The 24548-nt window shown below is 45.4% G+C and overlaps 1 protein-coding gene across 3 annotated transcripts in view; it reads right to left on the bottom strand.

The window, feature by feature from the left end:
• FAM222B (family with sequence similarity 222 member B) overlaps window positions 1-24104 on the bottom strand; it is a 35857-nt gene extending 11753 nt beyond the window's left edge. Inside the window, exon 1 of one of the 3 annotated variants that reach the window (XM_061470129.1) lies at window positions 23979-24104. Coding sequence is in view for 1 of the 3 variants with exons in the window: in XM_061470130.1 (XP_061326114.1) it covers window positions 6151-6166 (16 nt within the window). In the remaining 2 variants the exon portion in view is untranslated. Of the gene's footprint in view, window positions 1-6150; window positions 13783-23978 lie in introns of those variants that run through there. The other 2 variants (XM_061470131.1, XM_061470130.1) reach the window with 2 other exon arrangements.
• Between the last annotated feature and the right edge of the window lie 444 nt (window positions 24105-24548).

A 24548-nucleotide genomic window follows, 5' to 3' on the forward strand; every position in this document is an offset into this window, starting at 1 on the left:
ATCAACTTCAGAAGACTGGCAAAAACAATACCTATTTCTCAGTGAAAAGCAGACAAACAAAATTAAGAGCCTTCCCTGGAGTCAGCAAACCATCAGGTCACACCATTCTCTAATACTCACCTAATATTCATACTCACCTAAGCATCTATCTTTTCCTCCAGTTAACATCTGATGCCAGGCCAGGATTACTTCCCATCCCTGCACAACCAAAGCAGCTCGGTGTCTACATTACTTAACTGGTGACAAGTTTCCATGCAGCCCCAACAGAGGGAAACAGCACTGCACTCAACGTGCTCTTTGACTGAACAAGCAGCATTTCTGACAGCAAGATCCTCGGTGGGTTTGCTCACCTGCTCCATCATTAAGGCTCATTACAGCCTCAACACTGTGGCTCTTGGAGTAAGCCTCTTGCTGAGAGGCTCAGCGCCACAGACACAGCAATAAACACAATAATAGCACATTAGGAGAGAGAACAAGTGATTAAAGAGTGGCCACAGCATTCAACTCAGAAGAGCTGGGCTTCTGTGATAAGACACAAGTATTTCCTTGAAGGTCAAAACATGTATTTACAGGAGCTTTAGCTCCAATACAGACAATAATGTTTTAGAGAGGGTTATAAAGGCAACTTGTTCCTGCAGACAGATAATCATTTTAGTTCGTAAGGACTGGGGTGGCAATAATAATTTTAAAGAAAATACTAGACTTATAACTTTAAGTAGAAGCATAACATCATTCTTTTAGCTTGATCTGCAATAGGCAAATCGATGCCACCTAGGTCACTGCCAAGCATTTAAAACAGAAATCCAGACTGCTACAGAAGTGCTGACCTTAACTCCATCACTGAATCCCGTAATTAAAACCCTGCTCCAATTTCTGTTCTCTATGAAATTAATGTGTTTTCCAAAATCAAGATCTCAGTGTTTGAAATGTCTTCACAAACAAGCCTGTTCAGGTTTTTTTGGTAAGAAATTTGACATATATTCCCTTTGAGATACTCAGCACCTGATTGCTGCTTTCTCACTGGCTCTTCTTCAGCACGAGCTAACACAGACAACTCCAACATACCATGCAGATAACATGAACTGAAATCCCCCCATCGTGTCTGAGATTGAGGTGAGCACTAATGGGCGTCTCAAACAGTTGATACTCACAGTCTCAGGTCAACAGGGGTCTTCACGTGAAGGGAGGAGCTTGGCTTTATTGCTTCTAATTAGTCCAGAGTAGGAGATAAACTGGACTTGGCACATCAAGACCTCTCACCAGTAAACTTCCCTTCACAGCAGCAACTTGTGTGGGCACCAGCACCTGCAAAGCTGCCCCAGTCCCTCCAAGGACGGGTGGATGTTATTGGGGGAACTGGAATGGATGTAAGGAATTAGGAACCAGGGGGGTTTTGCACAGTACCAGGCTCAGTAAACCAGTCAGCTGCAAACTGGAAAGCAAGACCAGTAGGCTTTGGCACCCAGCAAAATATGGCAGCTGTGAAACCCTTACCTTTGTATTTTAAACTGATTGTGTATGCTGCCAAACACAGCCCAACGAGCTCTGTCTTGAAACTATATATAAAGTAGATTTCTGGAGGAAACAATCATTAGATGGAATAAATAAATAAATACCCTGCTTTGAAGTGATTTTAATCTAATTTGGCTGCAGGATAGAATTTTAACAGCTCACATACTGCAGGATGCTCTATGAAATAGTTAGCAGGTTTAGACACATGAACAGGGTTTTTTTTTTTCCCTTCTAAGATTTATTAATCATCAAATCAAAGCATGTTAAGCTTAAAAGGGATGTGCAGTGCTTGGGATTTGGGGGTCACTCTCACTTCCCCACAATGACTGTTACGTTCAGCCATACCTGCACATCAGGGTCCAGACAGCAACGTCCCATGCACTGGTTTTCAGAGTAAGTCCTGTCACCACCAATGCTCACCAGGCAGGACAAAGAACTCACCTCCACCCATTGCCCAGGGACACCCCCCCTGTAGAGCTAAGAATCAATTACAGTAAAATTTACCATGATATTGCTTTTCTGGACTAAAAAGACATATTCTTTTCTGCCTGATATTCAACGTGTAGCATCGCTTCTGCCAGAGCCACCGCTCCCCAGGCCAGGGGGTACTTTTAGAAGCTAGAGTAAAACCTAGGTATAGAGCAACGTGGTACTCTTAGGAAACTTCTAACACAGCTTTATCATTATATAAACAGACCACATATGCAGAGCTCTTGCCAAGTTTTAGCTACGCCAGTCTCTGAAGCTCCCAAGAGGCCTTACAGGGTAAGCACACAATGGAAACACTCCCTGTAAACCACCCTGGATCGGTGAAATATGGGAAGCTGAGCTGGTTGAGAGGAAAGCAGGCTGCTGAAGTCTAAAGTTAGGCCCTGAACGTAAACATGCATGTTTGAAATTCCACCATTAACTGCAGGAATTGTTGACAAAGCCTGGGGCCGGGAGGAAGCAGGAGCAGCCACCTCCACACAAAAGAAAAGCTCCAAACTATTCCAAGTTTCCAGCACCCTGGGGTCCCATAAGCCATGTGAGGGTTGTTAAGCACTTGGAGCTGGTTGATACACTTCACTTCTCCTTATTCCCAAGGTAGTTCCATGTAGTTCCATGACCGCCAGCGGGATTTACAGCGCATGTGGCACGTTCCAAGTTCAGCATAACATAAATGCTGCAAACAAAAACCAAAACTAACTCTGGTTGTGAAGCTGCTTTGGTACAAATGTCTGTTAGAGCTTGCCAGGAAACATAATTGAATCCTGGCCAATTTTCATGCTCCAAGGGAAACTCAGTGTCTCATTTACCCCCTGGCAGGCTGCTCAAAACCAAATGAGGCTCATTCCTCTTCCCTCTCCTGAAGTAACCTAAAATCTAAGGGGTTCAAGAAGCTGTTTGTGCGACCTGCACATGCTGAACCCCCATGGCCAACCTCAGCGCTCGATACGACTCCTTCCAGTCAGTCATGCCTCAACGGACAGATCCCACAGGCTTCCTGCCTTAAAACTCCCCCTTTATTCATGGGCAGTTCCCAGCATGGCCCTTTCCCAGGATTGCTGAAAAGCCAGAGATAAATCTTACTGTTTCCTGGAACAAAATTACCAGACTAGCCCTGTATTCATCACAGGCTGGTATCACATCCTCTTTAATGTTTTATAAATGGAAAACTGCAAAATAATGTGCACAGAGGTAGTCTTTTGAGATGGCAATAAATCACAATAGCATCGAGTGTACTTGGGGAGAAATAAATAGGAAGAGTGAACAATAGAAAGTCGCCTTCTGTGACAAGCAGAATGCACTGTCAGCATCTGCCAGCACAGGACCTCTTGGCTTTCTGCATTCAGATGGACCTTTGCTAGAGTTTCCATCAAAATCAATTTTGGCTCCTTGCAGTTTAATTAACTATGATTTTGCTTGTAAACCGTTTCAGCTTTCAGGCTGACCTCCATTTATAATGTTAGGCAGGCAACAAAATTAAACAGTTTGGAGGGGAAGGCAGAGGGAATTTAAATGTCTGTGGGGTGCTCTGGGAGAGGGGAGGCTCCTGCTGCAGCTCTGCTCCTCTCCCCAAGCTGCGATGCCAGCGCTCAACAAGGAAAGAAATGAAGCAGCTTTGGGGCAACAGCACTTAAAATGGAATATTGTTCATATCACACTCCTCATGCCCAAGGGCTACCACTAAAGGCTTCTAGGTGAGCAATTTTGAACAGGATGTTGTGCAGTAACAAAAGCCGAGGCGGCGGCTCCCGGCTCCAGGTATTGCCACGTGTGGCATCAGCTCCATCAAATTCCCTCTTTGCATAAAGCTGCAGCAAGCCCAAGGTTATGATCTTTGCGTTTAAAAAGCCTGGGTTTTTTTTTAGGTCAGTCCCAAGAGATTGTTTTAAAACACAGTCCTACGCATCTGCTGAAGAGGAGAACAGTTGGCTTGAACTGTAAGATGGATTTTTACATAGCTTCTGACCTTTCATCTAATTGAGGCCTAAAGAAGAAGGAGAAAAGAGGAAAAGCGATACGTCACTTCAGTTATTAAAATCCATCAAGCTCAGACTTTAGCCTTGGGATAACCACAGCCAAAAAATTGACTTGCAAGTAATTATCACTGCTATCTGCAATAAAAGTTAATTGGACATAATTGAACTAAAGCCCTAATCTGAATGAAGCTGTTGCTGGCAAGCAGCCTGCTCCTGCCTGCACTCTGCAAATGGAACTGCTAGCAGTAAAATGGACAAACACGAGCCTGCTTTTACAGCACATCACAGCAGTTCTGCAAACAGCTCTTTAACTGGGCCAAGACAAAGCCATTAAGAGGGCCTGTCCTCACCAAGCACGCCCTGCGACGCTCCCCAAAGCTTCAAAACCAAGTTTCAGTTTTACTGACCTCCTTCATTACATGGCCTGAAACGTAAGATTCATGTCACGAGATGCTGGTTTCATCAGCTCCCCGGCGCTGCGAAGAGCAGTACAAATAACGTGCTTTTCGAGCACATAAAGATACCAACTCGGTTTGCAGTGCTGATAATTTACCACCTTCATGCAGTTCAATAGCCTTTCCTGTTGCAGGACCAGCTTCTTTCATCTCCTCAGCAGAGCAGACAATTAGCTGCTTTCTCTCCTCAGCCCATGCAGGTGGCTGGGGGAAGGGAGCGTTAAACTGAATTCCTGCTGATTTGTGCATTTATGTTTTGCATTTTTGTTAACTAACAGACCAGAAAGCAGTCGTCATCCCCACATACTACTTTAGAACTTCCTTCCAATTTTAATTATTAACACTCTGCCCTTCACCAAAGCATATCAAAGCACTTAACAAACATTACCGAAGCCACATAATCACTCTGAAACGGGCAGAAATTGCACATAACTCCTTTTACAGAGGCTTAAGGTTATTTTTGACCAGATTTATGTTAGAAGACTGGTCTCCTGATTATGGGCTAGTCTGTGACAGAAGAGATTGAGGGAGGTATCCAGCTCACCACAGGTTCCTGACATAGTTTGGGATGAAGCATTTAATCACCTGATGCCACGGTCGCTCCTTGTTAAAAGGACAGCAGTGAGTGACAGTTTCCTGCCTCGGAAGAAGCCCATGAAGATAAATGAACTTGTGGAGCATTCAATACCACCTTGGCTTCTCACAAAGTCATGTTCCAGGCAGGCTCCTGGGGAGGACTGAAGCAAAGCACCCCTCCCTGCCCTGAGTGCCATTTGCTCACTACGGCTCCTCTGCGTTTTCACAGCTCAGAACAGATCTGCTTCGCTCAAGAAAGCTGCGACAGAGAACCAGTGACATCAATTCCCTTTCATGACCCAAATCAGTGGCTTACTTTACTTTGCTCAAAGCCCTCACCTCTTTTTAAGCCTATTTTTAGATTTAACTCTGTATTCTGCAGTGTGGCAGGAGCTGACAGACAACACAGGCGCTAAGTAGGTCTTGCCAGGTGTTGCAGGCTGCTTCTAAAGGTGAAGGAAAGATGTAGAAAAGACAAGTCAGGACGATTGCAGGGCCTGGCCAAAGCTTCAAAGGAGTATTTTCTGGCTGTGCTTGAAACACACATGCTAGTGGTCAGCTATGAGACAGATGAGATACTACTTTTACCATGGGAACATATGCAAGAAATAGGAAAATCCACCTGCCTGAAGTCAGAAGTGATTTGAATAGCTTTGTATCTGCCTCCTCTGAATTTTTACTACACTAAAGCACCCTGACCTTTAATTTTCTTTCTCCTTTTATATGGTAACTTCCAAGTTTTTAATGTTGTATCGGTGGGAAACAGGGATAAAGAAACAGTCTGGGACGTATGTTAGTTGCGTTCCACAGTACATAATTCTGCATGGCTGTTTAGGAGACGGAGCAAAGGATTCTACACTTGAACTACAGCAGTTAAGAGAAGAGGCCAGGTAGACACAGCATTGCCATCAAAATCATCACATGCCCAGAGTATTAGCCTTACACTTGTATTTTCAAAATGCAAACCAGATTCCCTACCCATCACTTAAGGTTCATAGAAGATACCATTTTCTGCAACAAGGTACTGAGAGGTGCAAACAAAGATTCCTTCCTCCAAAGCATCCATTATCCTTTCAGCAAACTAAACCCAACTTCTTCCTAGAATATCACAGCAGCTACTATAAAACACAAAATAGACTTACAGATACGAGTGTGCATGTTTTCATGGGGTGCTAAGGTTAGCTGCGATGACTTCCATCCAACCCAGCACAGCCCGGCAACTACCGCACTACAGGATGCTGCTAACACACACCCCACTGGAGGCACCACACATTCCCATCAACAGACATTCTCCATCCTCATATGCAACTTCCTTCTGCCTTCAAGTGATAAGAGACCAGAATACCCATTGACCCCCTTCCCATAGTGGAGAGGTTGCAGTTGTAACCTCAACATCCTTAGCAAGAGCCTGCACCACACTGGTGTTACATGCAGCTTTCCTATGGGTTCGATGTCTGGGAGAGCACGAGGATGTAATTCTGGGTTTTACTTTGCCACAAAAGCCATGCAAGAGCTCTGAGCTTCCTCATGCTGCTCTCAGCCAGAATTCCTCCCTCTCAACTTTCTCGCCTTCTCAGATCTCAAAAGGAAGCTGTTCTTAAGTGCAGCAAACAGCAGGCTAGGCAAAGGGGAAAGGAAACATGACATAGTTCCCTCTCTAGTGGCTGCTTTGCACAGATCACCGTTATCTTCACTTGTTCCACACTTGCTCTGTAAAAGCCCAGAATTAAAGTCTTAATCATGACTTACAGAAATCCTTGTGGCTGCACATGACACCAACATGACGGTTTTTCTTTCTAGAATATCGTCAGAAGTCACAGTTTAGGACAGTTCCCCGAGTAGGGAAGAAGCCATCTTCCCCTGTTTATTGCAAGCTGATTGTTAAAACCACACATATTATTTCAGAGCTAACTCTGAACAAATTCCACCTCTATGCAACACACGAACAGCAAACCAGACGCTGGTTAGATACTGAGAAACACGCTTTGAGGCCAGTTTTAAAAACAGATTCCCCTGAAAATGAGAAATATTTGCAAATAAGGTAAGAATGAATGAGGCTTCATACAAAACAGAAAACTGAACTTGCATATTAATTAAAATAGTAAGAAGTGACTCACTTGCAGGCCAGGGGCGCTGGTGGCTGTGAACACAGGCGGGCAGCTCACAGGGGATGGATTTCAGTTTGCATTGGCTATGTGTGTGTACCACTTTGACCTGTCCAATCACACTGCCAGTGGCTTGGGTTTGGTATTTAGCTCTTTGGATACTGAATTAAGGTCCCACCTATAGTGAATTTTTAACAGCCCATTTACAAACCACGTGGAGAAATATACAGCAAATTTGTATTTAAGACACAAAACTGGAGAGCTCTGTCTAACTGCACAGTGCCAGAGCTTCCTGCTGGAGCACGGACACACCAGCTCTTAGATACACATTTTACCATTTGTAAGGGCAAGATAAGACCTCCTTCTGTACTTAAGAGATATCGTGCAACGTACTGTAAAGATGAAAAGCATTCTAAGAACCTCAAACAGAAGCTGCAACGCACGTACAAAACCCTAACCAGCAGCAAATACAAGCCACCAGGTGAATACTGAAGAGCTGGACCAGACACTGGGATGATGTTTTCCTGCCAACCTTCCAAACCAGGCGCTGGTGCCCCCCTTGTCCTGACCCAGACTTAGTGTCCTTATCAATCCCCCAAGAAATGCAAAGGCCATCTCGTAACAACTCAACAGAAGAAATACATTAATTGTGAGCTACTATAAAAAGTCTTTGCTGTACTCAGTGCTTTCCTGAGAAGCATGAAACCCAGCCAGCTGCAGTGCTGGCAGTTCAAAACAGCCACAGGGAACGCAACACGAATGTGCAAGATGTTCCAAAACCTCTGTGCACCACAAGCACCAGAGGTTTTTGTCTGCAGACCTGATAGAACACTTCAGTGGGATCTCACCCGATTCCTTCAGATGCTGCCAACACATTGCCTGCATCCAAAGCTTACACACACAAAAGGCTTCTATTTCCCACAGTCAGTTTTACTGACTACAGGTGGGCAGGAGACTTTAGTTTGCTCCTGCCCATCCTTCCTCCTCTACACTTGCCTTTCCCTTAAGAAACCCCAAAACAAACCAACACCAGACACACAAATATACATAACTTGTATAGACAGGCCACAAGAGGCAGCTGTAACTGTACTACAGTCAGTGAGACATCCCTGTGCACGGAAAACACAACCTGGCTGTGTGGGCAAGAAGAGAACAAATGCTGCTACCACAGCCCAACAGCAAACACAGCACAAACCCACCCACATGAATGCTGAGCTGCTGATAACTTGGCCTGTAATAGCCCTGACCTCCATAGAGCATCTCACGCTAAAGGGCAGCACAGCCCCTGTGAACACCGTGTGAGACACGGTTACTCAGGCAATCCCCAAAGTATTGCTTGATTTTAACTTCCAGGCAACTTGTCTTTCCAGCCATGGAATTGCTACAGTCACCAAATTCAAAAGGTAAATTTTTCTACCTTCAATTAACTGCATTAGCACTGTTTGTAACTGTGTGATTGATAAATGCTCCACAATAGCTGTAATTAATGTATTTTTTTTCCTTGGAACACACACCAAACCCCTTGGCGCTCAGACACTTAATGAAAAGCAATTTAGCAACTTGCTTTGAATAGCTGAATCTGACTCCTTAGTGCAGAGAGAGAAACACACTTTGCTTTAAGCACTGCCACTGAAGAGGTACCACGTACTGTGACATTCCAAACGCCATCAGACACAGTGCAGATCTTCATCACGATGACAGCGACCATCTCATCTCATCTCACTGAGAAACTGGGTATGATTTAACATGGCTTAGCTGGGATCCTTTCCCTGGGGATGCAGCTGAGCAGGAGATGTGCAGATGTGCTTTGCCAGGATGGAGAGGTTTTTTTCAGGATACTGGACAGAGTTCCAAGTTCTGTGTGGCCAGGAGCTGCCTCACTGCTGGGAAGCAGCAGCTCAGTGTATTTCAGCCTGGACATGTGTTCAGCTGCTCACAAAGCAGACAAAAATAAAGTGCTTACAGAGTGTTTGAATGCTCATTTCTCAAATTGTGTTGCTTTTGTATAGTTGACATATGCAAAAAAAAAAAACCCAAACCAACCAGTATTTAGAAGGAAAGGGTTGACATCACAGGAAAATTCATGTGGGATTAACCAGCCTTCAAAGCCTAAAATCTAAACTCACGTTTCTGGGAGGAAAGGCTACAGATTTCCAAAGCAGAAACTGGTCTGTACTCCATGTGGCAAACTGAACCTAAGGATTACATATTCCCATTGCACATGTAAGTCTGCTTCCCATTCCTGCAGTGTCTTGCTCTCTTCCATTTGTCTTTTGATACAGATAAAAGCCAATGCAGATTGCAACTGCTGATACAGAGAAAGGCGCAAGACACAGTGTGCCTTTGGACTAAGGCAAAAGACTCGGGTCCAGGCTGCTAGAGCATGTCAAGAGATTGTCTTTGAAACTACAAAACTAGAAATGAAAGCGCTGCATTTGTATTTGATTTGATCAAAGGGACTGCAGGAGAGGGGGGGGAAATCACATCCTACAGATGCAGGCTAAAATTTAACTACTTCACACATAATGTGGGACCAGCTGATCCTATACAGACATAAATAGAGAGAGAAAACAAAGAAGTAAAGTCACTCTCGCTCTGAATACGCTGCTTCCACAGACGGCTGCTTCAGGGTCTGCCAAAGAGCAACAGGAACCCATTTCAAAGCCAGAAAGACAGAGGAAGCACATACCCAGCGCTCTCGCCATGGGCACACATTTTCAGTGTCCAGTGAAGAGTAGAGGAGTGAGCTCCTGTCAAATAAGAGAACACATACTCCAAATGAAACGGCTATTTGAATAAATAACTGATTACTCCCTGTGGGGCACTGCTCCACTGCTCTGACGGTGGGATGAAGGCAAACAGTGGCAATCTTCCGGAGGAGGGCTTTGGACTTCAAAGCTGCAAAGGGACAGGAATGTTATTCTCTAACGGAGCATCCACTGGGATACGTGCTCAGCACTGGGAGAATGAGGCTTTGCAGAAGTACGAGCTACACTACAGGCAGCAGCCCTGCAGATCCCAAGTAGCAGCACAGGAGAAAGAGATATCTATCACTGCCACGCAAGTGGCAAGGATTTACAATACCTGTGGGATAGGCTGTGTGCTCCTGGAAATTCCTAACTGCAGAAGGTGAACCATTTAGATGGCCTCTGGGCCGAAAGGATTGAGGTCTTTGCCTTTCACTAGAAATTAAGCAGAAGTCATTTTAAGGAGTGAGGCAGACAACAGTCTTGCACAGGAGATCAAAAAGCCCTCCAGATGTTTATTTGAAATGAAATTCAGAAGCCAGTATAAACCAGATTTCAAACACTCCATAATCCTTCCCATCATTTGCATGAGAAAAAACAGGGGAAAGGTTCCGTCCTGCTGCTCTGAAACTCTCCAGGAATGTGCAGGATTAGATTTTGTTCCTCGACTCTTCAGACGAGAATTTGAAATATGAAGAGCTCCACGCTGCAGTCTGATGGCAATTAAGCATGTTTCTCCCCTGTGCTATATGCGTTGATGGATGCTCAGCCCACACATATGGGGGCATCCCATGTGAAGGAAGCCTCTGACCTTCCTCCCCAGGACTATTCAAAATCATGGACTGAAAAGTGTCTAAAAACGTCAGTCCTAAATCTTCAACTTTCCTCTCCTCTTGCTACTTCACTGAATGCCTCCTGATTGTGCAAAAGCAGAATATTCAGGCATCAATCTAAGTAGCTTGGGCTGACAGTGTCTCTGGAGGGAGGAAGAGAAGACAGATTTCCAATAGCTCAGATGTAAAGAAAGCTGCTACACAGGAGGAGAGATAAATAAAGAGGGAAAGTAACACACCAGAGAACTTTTACCAAGGTCACATCAGGATGCTGAACACTACCCATCTGCAGGGGAAGATTTAAATGCCTATTCCACTACACATATCCATTCACCTGCTGGCAACAAGAGCCCTCAGTAAACCAAACCGGTTCTATCCATGAAAGGAGGACATTGGGAAGATGACACCAGCTAACAAATACAAAAGGAAAACCAACAGAGCTGGTCCTGGATGGGTGCCCTCCAGGGCAAAACACTTGGCATGACTGGGAAACAGGCAGCACAGGATGTGGCAGCCAAAAGGATGGACAGATCTGCTCTAATCAATGCTAAGGGCTCCCAGCTTGCAGCAGAGATCTGTACCCATCTGAGCACGAGCAGCACTGGGATCCCATCAGGAACCAGAGCTTTTTGACTCTGCTGCCTTGCAGGGTCATCTGCAGGTTGCAGTTCCTCATTGCTTTGACAGCAGGGCAGTGGACACGTGGCAGGATGCTGCAGACAGACTGTACCATGAAGAAAAAGCTCTGCCCCCAAATATTCTATCAGTTACTGCTGCGCCCTTAACAAGAGGGTTTCTTGCCCGTTTCAGCGATCTGAAAGACATGCTGGGCAAAATTTCAAGCTCTGACAGAGTGATCTTATCACTTCTGTGCTGTTCTCACTACACAAGCCCCTGATTCAGCAGCATGTAATAAAATCTTCATTTGCATGAAAAGCACTCTCTGATCACAAAGTCTTCTGTTCCACAGTCCTCTTCCCATTTACAGCATCAAGATGCAAGCACCGCAGTCATTTCTGCTGGTGACTAAGGTGGAATATTTTATTTATGCTTTATTTGGAGAGGCTCTCAACATTTTAATCCCATCTTTTCCTACAATTCTAACAGTATTTTTGACTAACACAAAAGCCGCACACATCCAAACTATGCAAGCACTGCAAAGTTCAGACTACGCTTTCACCTCCACTTTAAATAACCAAGCCACGTGAAGCACATTTCATATCAGCACACAGTGACCATAAGCAGTTCTAAAATGGTTTCAGCATTCAACAAGTCCAACCTTTTCCAGTTTGCATTTACAGTGTCATGACACACAGCATTGGTAGAGGATGTATTTCAGAGGATAGGAAGGTGTAGCCATGCAAAGAACAATGCTCTCTGCCTGCAACATGATTAATCTCTGTCATGGAAAATTAGTAAAATCAAATATCTCGTTATCTTCCCTTACAGAGAGACTGTTAAAGCTTAACTGTGCTGGGAAACTTTTTCCTTTGGACTAAATCACGAGCCTAATGTATGTGGGCAACACACATACCAGCATACGCAATTAACTGCCTCTCTCCTGATGCTGCAGCAGAAAGCCCACCAGTTCAGAGGCAGGCTGCAGCCTTCAACCAACCAGCCCTCACCCCATCAGAGCTCTCTCCCCAAGGCCAGCCTGTGCCAGGTAACACCACCTCCCATATTCACCTGTTTGCCAAAGTTAATCACATCCCACATCTACACCCCAAAACCCCACCTGGCTCAGAGCAAACTCAGCCAAAACAGAAATACCTTTCCTCACGTCAGCAGTGCAGTCCCCATTTAGAAACGTTTTCTTTCACGTTCATCCAGTGCCAAAACGTTATGATGTGTGTGTGCTGTGCTGATCCAGGAATGCTGCTACGGATGCTGCTGCCTCCTGTCTATCACCAAACGTCTCATCTAGCGCATGGCCATGCGACAACAGGCACTTGAAATTGGGCAGCTCAGCAACACATGTACACCGAATTTTTGAGCAAGCTATTCTAAGCTGCTTTGCTAGCACTTTCTGGCCTGTGCAGTTTGAAAGCACACGGTTCTGGCCCTCACAAAGAGCAGACCTGTAAATGACATCTTGAGGATTAAGCTGATTGAGATGCAATTTGCCTAGCAACCATTCATTAAGCAGAGTTCAGAAACGGGCCAGCAATCTATTCCACCTCCTTATCTGAGCAGTAAACAGATAACAGTCTCTACTGTGTCCTCTACCCTCTGGTTCAGACACATTGTAAACAGATTTTTCAGAAGTTTAAACTCCTACAGGAAATCCCAGAGAACAATCCTGCCCCCAAACGCGAGGGATTCCGTTTCACCAAGTCCCTTGCAAGCCTGGGGCAGCTCTAGAACGAGGACGATGCAAATCAAATTGCAAATGCATTTGCAGTTCCTGCGCCTCCAATATCTTCTCACACGAAGCACTAAGAGCCCATCCTAGTTGTTAAAAACTAAAATCTTAATCACACAAGCACTTGGCATTGCTATTCTGATCACTGCAAAGAACTCAATAAAAATCTTATTCCCTTCCTTCATCTTCTGGAAGGAATCGATTGGCACTTCCAATGTCTTTGAGAGAGGCTCCCCCCTTCAGAGGAGAAAACAAAAGTCACGTCCTCCCTCCCATTAAGTGTTTTTTCCCCTCATTAAATGAGCAAGTCAACGTCACGAGGGAAAATCAAATCAGCTACCCCAGCTTGAAGAGTTAAGCTGAGAAGGTTAAGCGAAATCATGATTTTGCATAAGTGTTTCCCTGCAAGAAACATCTGATGATATCCTGCTCTGCTCCAACATTAAACACCAAAGATTAGCGCGGACATATTTAAGACTCTCGACCTGAATGGTTTTCCTTTGGTGTACAGTTCTTCTGGGAAATCACTGTGACATACAGCATGCTATTGCAATTAAATATGCAAGAAAGAAGAATTAAACTGACTATGAATAATTAATACCCTACAATACTACTTCATAAGGGAAGTCTGGCTGAATATTGCTGCAGATGAGATGCACCTAAATACAAGGCACATCAGAGCTGGTAGCTTTATTTTTATGATGGAGTCTAAACCACTGAGTAACTTCATGGCTGCTACTCAATTCTAGACGAGCTGCTGGCCACTTGTGCCTCCCTTCTCCTACTTGCTGCCCACGGAGCTGCAGAAAAGGAAGAGAAATAATGCAAGCGTTGCAACAGTTGCTGCACTGCTCATGTAAGTGGTAACAGGCTTCCCAAACACTTCCCATTAGAAGGTATAAAGCAATTACCTGGCTTCCTAGTACAGAGAATAAAGCAAATATGATGCAACAATTACTGATGTGATAAGATCAGGTGAAGGTTGTGAGAAAAAACAATTAAAAAGGCTTGCAAGAGCTAAGGAATGCAGCTTATTTGCCCAGAATCTACCTTAATGAGAAAGATAGCATCAGCTCACAGAGCAGACCTTCCTGTTTCAAGCTTACTGTTTTGGAGGCTGCAGAACGTCAACCGTGGTAAAGCCACAGTTGGGTGGCTGGGTACAAACCCTCCATCTCCAGCACAACTCTCCTTTGTCAGTTCCTAGTGAAAACAGCAATTAAAAATACCCTAAATCACCTAAATTAATATTTACTGAAGTCCTCATAAAATTGGTATTCAACTCCTGGCATTTTCCACTAGGCACCAGTCAGGTCAGCTCTCTGCCGATGGACACACCATGCTCTTGTTGCACCCATTTACTTGGAGAACCTCATCTCCCCTCACTTTATCCAAGCAGCACAGCCACAAACACCACCCCGCTGCAGAGAGCTACTGTGAGAGATATACATTTGAAATCCAACCAACATTTGTGCTCATTGAAGCAGATCAGGGCATTACTACTGTATTAGCTGAAGGTGATGGCCCTACAAAGACACGAGCCCCTGCTCTAAACACATGTGCTCCGGCTCCCTCACTCCTGCAGGATCCAACGCTTTTCTCCTCCAAAGTAAATACAAATCAAAGGGTCTTTCTGCACACAGGCAAAGTCATGTTAGAAGTATGCTAGCTTAATATTAATTTCCTATTAAAAATTAATAGGATTAAATGAAGCCTGCAAGCCGGCAGGCACCCAGACAGTCATTTTGCCGATGCACTCGCTGGCCGGAGGAGCTGGATGCAAAGGATGGGCTGCAGTGTTCCTGCAGGATCCACATGCTGGCCAGGAAGGGTAGCAGGGGGCTCTTCCCCACATCCTCAATAGGACCCTGTGTTCCACCAGTGCTGTGCCCCTCTGTTGGTGAGCAGCTCATCCTCTTGTCCAGAAACTGATGGGGAACCCATGAAGATCATCCTGAGAACTCCAGCATCTTTTCGCTTCGGATCCAGTCTTCTGGCTCTTACCCTCACTCATCCGCACGTGTTCCCCTTTCCCACTGCTGGAATTAATCCCCTTGCCAATAAGCATCCTGCAAATACCCAGAGTTTACAGAAGCGAAGTTTAACCTTCGGTCCCTATTAATGTTAACAGAATAGGAAAAAATTAACCACAGCACAATGGAAAAAAACCTGTATCTGCATTTCTAATTATACAACAAAACACAGCACGTGGCAATATTTCCAAGCACCTTGCTGGGAATAAAATAACCAGTGGACTGCAACTTCCATTTTGAGCAGTGGATGTGAGAGCAACGGGCACCGAGGCTGTCAGTGTTAGGGGATGAGGATGCGAGATTTAAGGGAGATGAAGTGACATATGTAAATGATGGTAACAAAAATGCTCATAACTAGAAAACCAGTCACCTTAAACATTTAAAATTTCATGATCTCTCCTACTTTTTAATGGCTTAGCCTACTTTTCCCAACCTAATTTGCATGATCAAAATAGGCCTCCTGCCAGGAAGCATTAAAATGGCAGCCCCCCCATTGAGACCAAACTCCCTTCACCATACGAGACTGAAGGACTAATAACTATTCCTAAAAACATTTAAAATCCATTAATGATGTTTAGTAAACATTTATTTAGAATTAGTGCTGCTATTGGGATTTTCTTTATCTATGAAAGTGTTTTATGAAAGCCTTTGATGGAGGAGCAGGTACCCCTCAAACGCCTGCACCATCTCCAACCCTCTCCATAAAGCCAAGCATCCTCACGCTCCTGCCCTGCGCTGCTCTCAACATCCAAGAACCCCAAATCATTCTCCGGTATGAACCAGACAATTCCCAATGGCTGTTCTGGGAAGGAAGGGTGGGCAGCTGGAAGCTCCCCACTAAGATGCAAGGAGCAGCCAGGCTGGAGTTTACCAACCCCACCAACTTTTACACATGGTATCTAATTCTATATGCTAAAACCACCCCCACGCTAGTACCATAGTAGTATAAATCTCAATATTACCGAAGATTTGGATTCTGGTACAGATACATGGTGCTTTATACACATTTGCGCTATCCTTCCAGTGCCATCTGCACAAAACCAGGGTTTTAGCTAAGCGTTGGAAACTAAAATAAATCATTTCCTCCGTATCTGTGATCTAGCTGGAGACAGACGCCACAAGCCCGAGCGCTGGCTAGTGCAGGCTTGTCTAGTTAGAAACAGAATTATATCCGCATCAATGTGATTTATTTTTAATAAAAAATGAGGCAATCCAGACCCTTAATATCAGAGCAGTCTCCACCAGCACCCCCCAGCCCACAGAAAACATAATGCACGGTGTTAAACTGGCATCACCGCTTCCCCAACAAGAAACGCCCCAATCAAGAGATGCATTTTAATTGCCACGCCTAATGAAAAGTACCTGCTCATCCTCCACCTGCTGTATTTATTGCTATATAATACAGGACCACAAAGCTTGGCAGGGTGTTTTCTGGTACTGTTAGCTTTTTGGTGTATCTGGGCCCCACCAGAATTGTCAAGAGTGACCTCAGCCCCCCCAACACCATGCAATAAATGATCCATCTCTGTCCATTCTGCAGGAACCACTTGAGGTTCCAGAGCTGCATTTCTCGAAGCATCTAGTCCTGAGCATCCCCTGTGAGTGGGGACCTCACACCAAGTAGCACATTCTGATACTGGAAACTCAATGAATATAAACGCTGATCCCTCAAGACAGTACAACCCACAACTGGAGACATGTTACTCCCACAAGACCCATTGTTTCTACCTGTCAAAGTCACTAAAGGCTGGTATAAATAATTTATATTCTTCAAAAGCATTGCAAACAAGAAATTAATTTCTCCTGCTTGAATAAAAGAACCTTTTTGACCCTATATAGAATCACTGAAAACACCAAAACTGGTTTATTTTCTTACATAGAATTAACTTCTACCATCTGAACTCACTGCTGTGAGGTTGTAATGGGTTTTATTCAGCGAGCCAAGCCATCTAAACCACAGATTATAAACCCCAAACACTAAACATTTTTAGACGTAACTTTCCTCCACAGACTGTGTTTTATGCACTTTCCACTGAAAATGTTACCTCAGAATAAAATCAGATTTAATTGGCTCTTAAATAACTGAACAGGCACTTTAATTTTATTTCAACAGCGATAATTCATAAATCAAGCAGCTGAAATCCTCGCACAGAATGTCAAGCAAATAGAGCAGAACACACTGAAGGAGAGGATGAGCATCACATGGTGAAAGGTGATTTTTCTTAAGCCTCCTGCATCGCCATTTTATGGACATCACAAAGCTACTGCCACACTAAATACTGAAGAGCTAAAATCTGCCAGCTTGGAGATGCTACAGTTTATCAGCAGGGACTGCTTAACAAAGACCAACGGGTGAGGTGGCCCTTGTCCAACTGGAATTGCTTGGAGAATGTTTGGGATTTGAACTATGGATGCAATTTCCCTCACACACACTAGATGGAAGTATGTAAAATCTTAATTCTTCCCTCCTTTTAAACTGAAGTGGTTGCAATGTTAGGTCTTACTAACACGTTTTGAGAAGCCTTTTTTGGGTTCTTCAGTGGCAACTTCATTGATAATCTGCAAGAAGATGCTGTGAAATATTAAACCGGGTTGGAAATGAATAGTAAATATGAGAGGCTATACAGCAGAAATATTAAATATATTATTCAGGCTCATTTCCAAAGCAGATGCATTCCATTCCTAGAGTGTTTCAATGATGAGTTCTTTACTGTAAGGGTAGTAAGGCACTGGAATGGGGTGCTCAGGGAAGCTGTGAATGCTCCATCGCTGGCAGTGTTCAAGGCCAGGCTGGACAGAGCCTTGGGTGACGTGGTTTAGTGGAAGGTGTCCCTGCCCGCGGCAAGGGGGGTGGAACTGGATGATCTTAAGGTCCTTTCCAACCCTAACTGTTCTATGATTCTATAGTCACTCATGAGGTCCTTCAGAGAAATTGAATTTATATTTTGAAACATTCGGGCTATTTTAACAGAATAATCATTCTGAAGATTCTACCCTGCCACAGAATAGAAACAGGGAATAGGAAAGGTATAAAAAGCTTCATAAATGCTGCTGCAGTTTTGAGTAGGAAAAAAATCCCCAATTTCTAGATAATACTGGGAGAGGGATAGGGAGAAAGAGCAACCTAAAGCCCTGCAGAACAAGCTAAACTCGGATCAGAGCAACAGAGCAGGAAACCTGAAAGGGATTAAATTACACACAAATCTTCTGGAAAGGCTCTTAAAAGTGACTTGTTCCCAAACAAGCCATTTCTAAATTTAAACACTGAAGAGTTCACAGACAGGAAAACTCAGAACCAGGCAGTGGTGTGACCAGGAAAAAGGTGCTGGAAGAGATCTCTTCCCTTGCCTGCTTTGGCCTTTTCACATTGATTTTCCTCCACGCTCATTCACAAATGCTCAGCATAGCTGTGAACAATTTAAAGCCAGAGGATGTATGAATTACCAGCTCTAGGAACACATTACCCATTCCAGGCAGAAGATGGAAGAAAAATGAACCAACTCAGAATCAGAACAGGCTGATGAGCTGGAAGAGAAATAAAGGCAAGGAAATACCTGACTTTTCCTGTCCACAATGAAGCCAAAGCACGCGATATTCCTCTAGCTTAGAAGGCAAAAAGATTAAGACAGAGAGTGACAGAACAGGATGAATCAAGAGCAAGAACAATGAGAAGAACAATAAAGTAGGCATGAAGGGCTCCCTATTCCAGCTGTTGAAAACGTATGCTTTTTCCATTCCAGATTCCAAAAAAGATGAACAGAGGGAGGAAGTTTCCTTTGGAGAGTGGGAGCACCTGTGTCATTCTCTTCTTCAAAGGCTCATACAATGCTATTTCTATCCAACAGTATTTAAGCTATATATACACATGGTATGGGCTCAGGTAATCATATGGTAATCATATGATAGTTTTCAAAGCATTCTTGCATGCAGAAAGTGCCTATGGAAAGGAACAGAATGAGTGACAAGATAACAGACACAGGAAAGGGCAGGACTGTGATATGTGAGTGCTCTAAAACACACGCTCCAAGTTTAATATGTGGAAGCAAGAAGAGTTACTGCAGGATACAGCAAAGGATATGCCTGGGTCAGGAAATGGGGATAAAAACCCTCCACAGCACTGAACATTGACTTGTGCAATATTTCACCAAGTAAAACCATGGTTTTTTCCCCCTTTTCCATTGTTTTCACTATAGCTGCAACTATTTCTTCTCCGACAGAAAGCCCAAACCAACCAGATAGGAAAAAAATCACCTGGGAATGCTGTGGGTGGCTGACATCTTAGCTGAGGAGCACAGGACAGGGAGATTGCCCATGCAGAAGCGGAATGACACAAGGGGATGCTAAATCCACTCTGAACAGCAGAACATGTCATTTCACCCATTTCCCTTCGCTCTCATGCGGTTTCTGAATCCAAAACAATCAGAATCCTGCTGGAAACAATATACAGCACCTTAACTGGGTTGGCTGCACTACAGACGTCAGCAACGTGTCACTTGGTGGATCATTTCTGTCTCTTTTTCAATACTAAAAATAGCTTCACTTTCATGGTTCACCTTTTCTGTATCACATTACTACAGACATCGTAAGAAATTACAAACCTTTCTTACTTACTGCACACTGATGCTACAGAGCTCGTTCGCACTGGAAGCAGGACCTAATTCAACAGAATTTTACTTAGAAGTATGTCACCAATGCATTGCATTAACAGAAAACCTGTTTTCTAACACATTTCCCTAAGGTACATCCATCAATGCATCCATTTAGAAGCTTGGAGCAACTCAGTTATCTCTAAACACATCAATAATCCAGACGTTCAACTCAACCGCTCCACACACAACATTCAGCAGATCAGAAGCACTGCATGGGACTTGAAAACTTCCATTAAAACATCTCTCCCAATCCCACCCCAGCACCCCCCTGTTACACCCTTGTTATTCCACACCAAAGCCAGACTGCAGCCAAACTTCCTTGTGAAATGATTCCAATCCTGAAATATCACCATTTTCTTCACAAACCCTGGAAACTTGGACCAAGCTTCAAACACAGTATAAATAAGTTAAGCAATGGGAATATGTAAACTATGCATAATTCTCGAGCGCAGGGGGAGAATAATTATAGCAACAACAAATCAAATATGAAACGAGTGGGGAGACATGAAGAGACACCCAGAGAGAACGTACTGAATTAAGGAAGCGGGGTCCGCAGAGTCTATGAAGCCAGATCAGCCATGGGCCATCATCACTGTTGGTTTCTAAGTGCCCATTTAAATCATGGAATGGTTTGGGTTGGAAAGGACCTTAAAGCTCATCCAGTTCCAACCCCTGCCACGGGCAGGGACCCCTTCCACTAGAGCAGCTTGCTCCAAGCCCCTGTGTCCAACCTGGCCTTGAACACTGCCAGGGATGGGGCAGCCACAGCTTCTCTGGGCACCCTGTGCCAGCGCCTCAGCACCCTCACAGGGAAAAGCTTCTGCCCTAGATCTAACCTGAGCTAGATCACTAAACACATGGAAACCAGCAGCTTTTGAGGAATACAATCCATTGGAAAAGTATTTTTGGACAAAGCCAAAGCCGACTGTTCTGGATGCCAGTCAGCAGAATGCCTTTTCAGAAGCAATGTTCCTGAGCAGCTGAATCAGTAGTTGGGAAGCAATTTTTGGGGGAAGAAAAAAAGATGAAGAGTGTAAGAAAACTCCTTTCAGCATTCATATTCAAACTAAGGATCTGCAATTGAAAGAAAAACTGCTCCAAGACCATTATGGTTATGATTTTAATAGGAGTCCCAGAATACAATGGGAAAGTGGGAATATGGAATAGCACACAAGGAGTAAGAATCTGAATTATTCACTTAACTTCCCAGTTTGGAAATGTTTTAAATGCTGAAAATAGGGAGTGGTGGGATGATACATTCCATGAGGAAAACGCTGAAGCTTTTACTCATCTTCAGGAGCATCTTACCCCATGAACAGCTTCAGAGGAGTCAGCAGGCCCCTGTTAGTCTACAACGTGACGGAGTGACCTGCTACTCCACTGCTGGGCGTAGTATTTCAGTGAACTACATGTTCTTAAAGCAATTATGTGAAAGTTCTGATCATCTGCTAAATAAATCAAGCAAGTCAGGCTGTGGCTATGCTCTCAGTGGTGTCTTTAATAATTCCATAAATCCCAGAATCCTAGGAGCTACCAAGCTTTAGAGAAATGCAGAATGGACATTACTTCATCTCCCATCTCCATAAATCAGCAAGTCCACTCACTGAAGATGAGCAAGCCAGCAATATATAGGATACAACATGTTTCTGTGATAGAGGCTTTGGGGTGGGGGCAATCAGGGCAACCACCTCTACTTCTTCCTCTGCCCATCTCTGTGTGTCAGCCCAGGTCAAAACCAAAGCAGAATAAAGATGAATGGACAAACCAAGGTGAAAAACTACTGCACTGGAGAGGAAACTATACAAGTTCCTATCCCATATCCAGCAGGCGCAGGCGAGGATACGAGCTGAGGCTCCTGTACATCACACAGTCTGCATCTCTGGCAAACACAGATACTTCAGTCCTTGACTAAATCCCTTCCTCGCCTCTTCATCTACTTACAGTTCCCAGAAGCACATGTAGATCTAAAAGCTTATCTATCAGATGACAACTTGAAACAAATACAAATAAGACTTAAATGAAGGCAAATATCCAAGTTACAGGGAACATAAGGGTTCCTTAATTTTACATTTGGAGAGGAAAAAAAACCCCTCAATACTATGTGGCCATACTCCAACTTATTTTTTTAACGTTATTAACAGAAATAGCACCCGAGGCTCTGCTCAAGCAGAAAAAGTGTGAATCTGTTTGCAAATGTGAAGCGAGAGGGGGAACAAAAATACCATCTTATTAAATGGTATTTGTTTGGTGCTAAGCCCATTATTTATTCAATTGAGAAGCTCAGGAAATGACAGAGAGGGAGCAGCAAGTAAGGTCACTACTTACTGTCAGTATCAAAGCTGATCCTTAACAGAATTTAAGCACCTGCCTTTTCTTTTATCTCAGCATCTTCTTTTCCCTTTTCTTTCTTACACTTCCAAAGCTGTGTAACACAACACACACACAGCAAGCACGAAGGAACAGGGAGCGTGCCGGCATCTTTCAGCAATCATCTTCTCCCTTGTCATCCATTATGTCAGATTTCTCTATTTTTGCTTAATTCCTGCTCCTGCTTCCTCTCTCCAGACTCTCAGGCTGGTTGGGCTTGAACTCAATATGGCTACTTAAAATAGTTGAGGAATACTGAGAATATTTGAAGCCATGCTTGTAAATCACTGCCTGTTCATCAACCCATCCTCCAGCTCCTGTGACTCCCCTCAGGAAAGGGTCAGTCTCTGACTTCTTCACCTCAGAAATTCTGCTCATTGTAAATATCATATAACAAACTACAAACAGACTTTCTTTATGGGATCATTCTTCCCTGAAGGCTTAGATCCTGTACTTATTGCAAATCTTACCCTCTGTTCTGATGGTTGCTCTTGATCCGAACCTTCCTGTGCTAAAACATCACCAGTTAATTTGCTTCTTTCATTCTCTTGCTGCTGCTTTTTCCCTCCCTGAGTTTTCAGACCCTCTGGATTGGCTTTCCAGGACCTGAATGCTCCCCTTACATCCTCCACTCCCCAGGCTGCTGGCTGCCAGAGCCTGCTCTCACCACCAATATGCTTCGACAGCATCTTTCCCACTGCTTTCTGCATTTACTTCAACGAAAGGACTCCAACAAGTTCAAATTCTTTAGGTGGAAAAAAGTCACGAGCAGAAATACACGCGCTGAAGGGGAAAAGCAGCTGCCATCGCTGTTCCCTTACTGCCTACTCCGCTCCGCTCGCTGAATCCTCCCCGTTGGCTGCTGCAGCAGATGAAGTTTCTCCGGCACGCACACACACACAGAACCACGGAGCCTGGCAGGATTTATTCAATCACAAAGTCATCGCCAGCACAAATGACATCACTCGAGAAGCCAACCTCATCCCCGTGCAACAAAGAGCAGGGTTTGTGCAACACGCAGCTAAGGGAGCATTGCTGCAAAGAAAAGTTTGCCGAATCAACTTGTGTTTTCTCGGTGTGGCACAAGGAAACGCAGGGCTGCGGTAAGAAGCGACTGGAATGAATGAACACTGACCTAACCCAACCTGCGCTTGGGATCTGCCCTAAAACTGGTACCGAGCAGCGGGAGGCGATGCGGGAGGAGGATGGAGGATGTCCGTAAGCCCTCGCAGGTGCTGCTGTGGAAGCTCACGCTCTGCACAACCAACAGCATCTCAAGTACTCTGCTCAGTAAAAGGGCTGCAAAGAGGGAACTGGAGCTCCGCAGCTCTCCCGCAAACACATGGCTGGGGGGGGATCAAAGCGCCCCGTGGTTACGGACACCTCTGGCGAGCAGACACTTTTCTTGGGAAGGAATTACACAAAGGATCCGCACGCACCGCGACCGCAACCCCCCCCCCGCTTCCTGAAGGCACTTCTCTGTCGCGACTGATGAGGTATTCTCGCGACTCCCGCTGTGTATTCGCTACCGGGGGGCAGGCATTGGCAGTGTGGGGGGTGCAGAGGGGCCCGGCCAGGCTCCCCCCGGCCCCTCACAAGGACGACCACAGGCTGGAGGGGGGGGGGGTAACACCGGACTGAGCGGAAGAGCTACCCCGGGGGTGGGGGAGGGGGTGAACTCCGGGAAGCGCTGTCGCGACAGGAGGTGTGGGGGTCACGACAGCGGCGAGCACCTCACGCTGTGGGGGGAGGGGACACCGGGGAAGGACAATGGGGGGTGGGAGGGGGGGGGGGGGGGTTGGGCCGCGAAGGTCCCGCTACCCCGGTGAGGAGGCGGCGGCCGCTCCCGTCCCGCCGCAGCCCGGACTTACTCTCGGTGCCCCTGCCCGGGCCTCATGGCGCCGCCGCCGCTGTGCCCGTGCCGGCCCCGCCGCTCGCCGCCGCCGCCGCCCGCTCTCGCCGTGGTGGCTGCGCCAGCCGCTCCCGCGCACGCGCGCCGCCCGCCAACGGACCCGCCGGGCCCGCCCCCTTGCGCATGCGCAGGGAGGGATAAAGGGGGGCGAAGCGCCGCGGCGTGTCGCCCCCTGGCGGTGGTGGGAGGCAAAGTCAATTAAACCCCGCGAGCGCAAGGGTTAATGAGCCCTGCCGTCAAGCTCATTAACCACGGAGCTCACCTCTTCTCTTCCTACACCTCCATCACCCCCAGGACCAGCCACTGCTCCGGGTGCCCTGCTCCTGCCTGGAAGAAGGCTCCACGTGCCTCATCCCAGCTCATCCCGACCTCCCCATGGCTTTCCCTTCATATTCCCACCCACCAAGACACCTCCAACCTCTCCTTGCCCACTTACCCTCCGCCGAGGTGCAACCTGCAGGAAATGGGATCGAAGCTAAACTGGGAATAAAGGAGGAGGAAAAAAAAACCTAAGAGCAGCCTGGAGTTA

Source organism: Pezoporus flaviventris, unplaced genomic scaffold (assembly GCF_033815535.1).
Source record: "Pezoporus flaviventris isolate CSIRO_AGI_PZ_B2104156 unplaced genomic scaffold, CSIRO_AGI_Pfla_v1 ptg000063l, whole genome shotgun sequence".
NCBI classification, from domain to species: domain Eukaryota; kingdom Metazoa; phylum Chordata; class Aves; order Psittaciformes; family Psittacidae; genus Pezoporus; species Pezoporus flaviventris.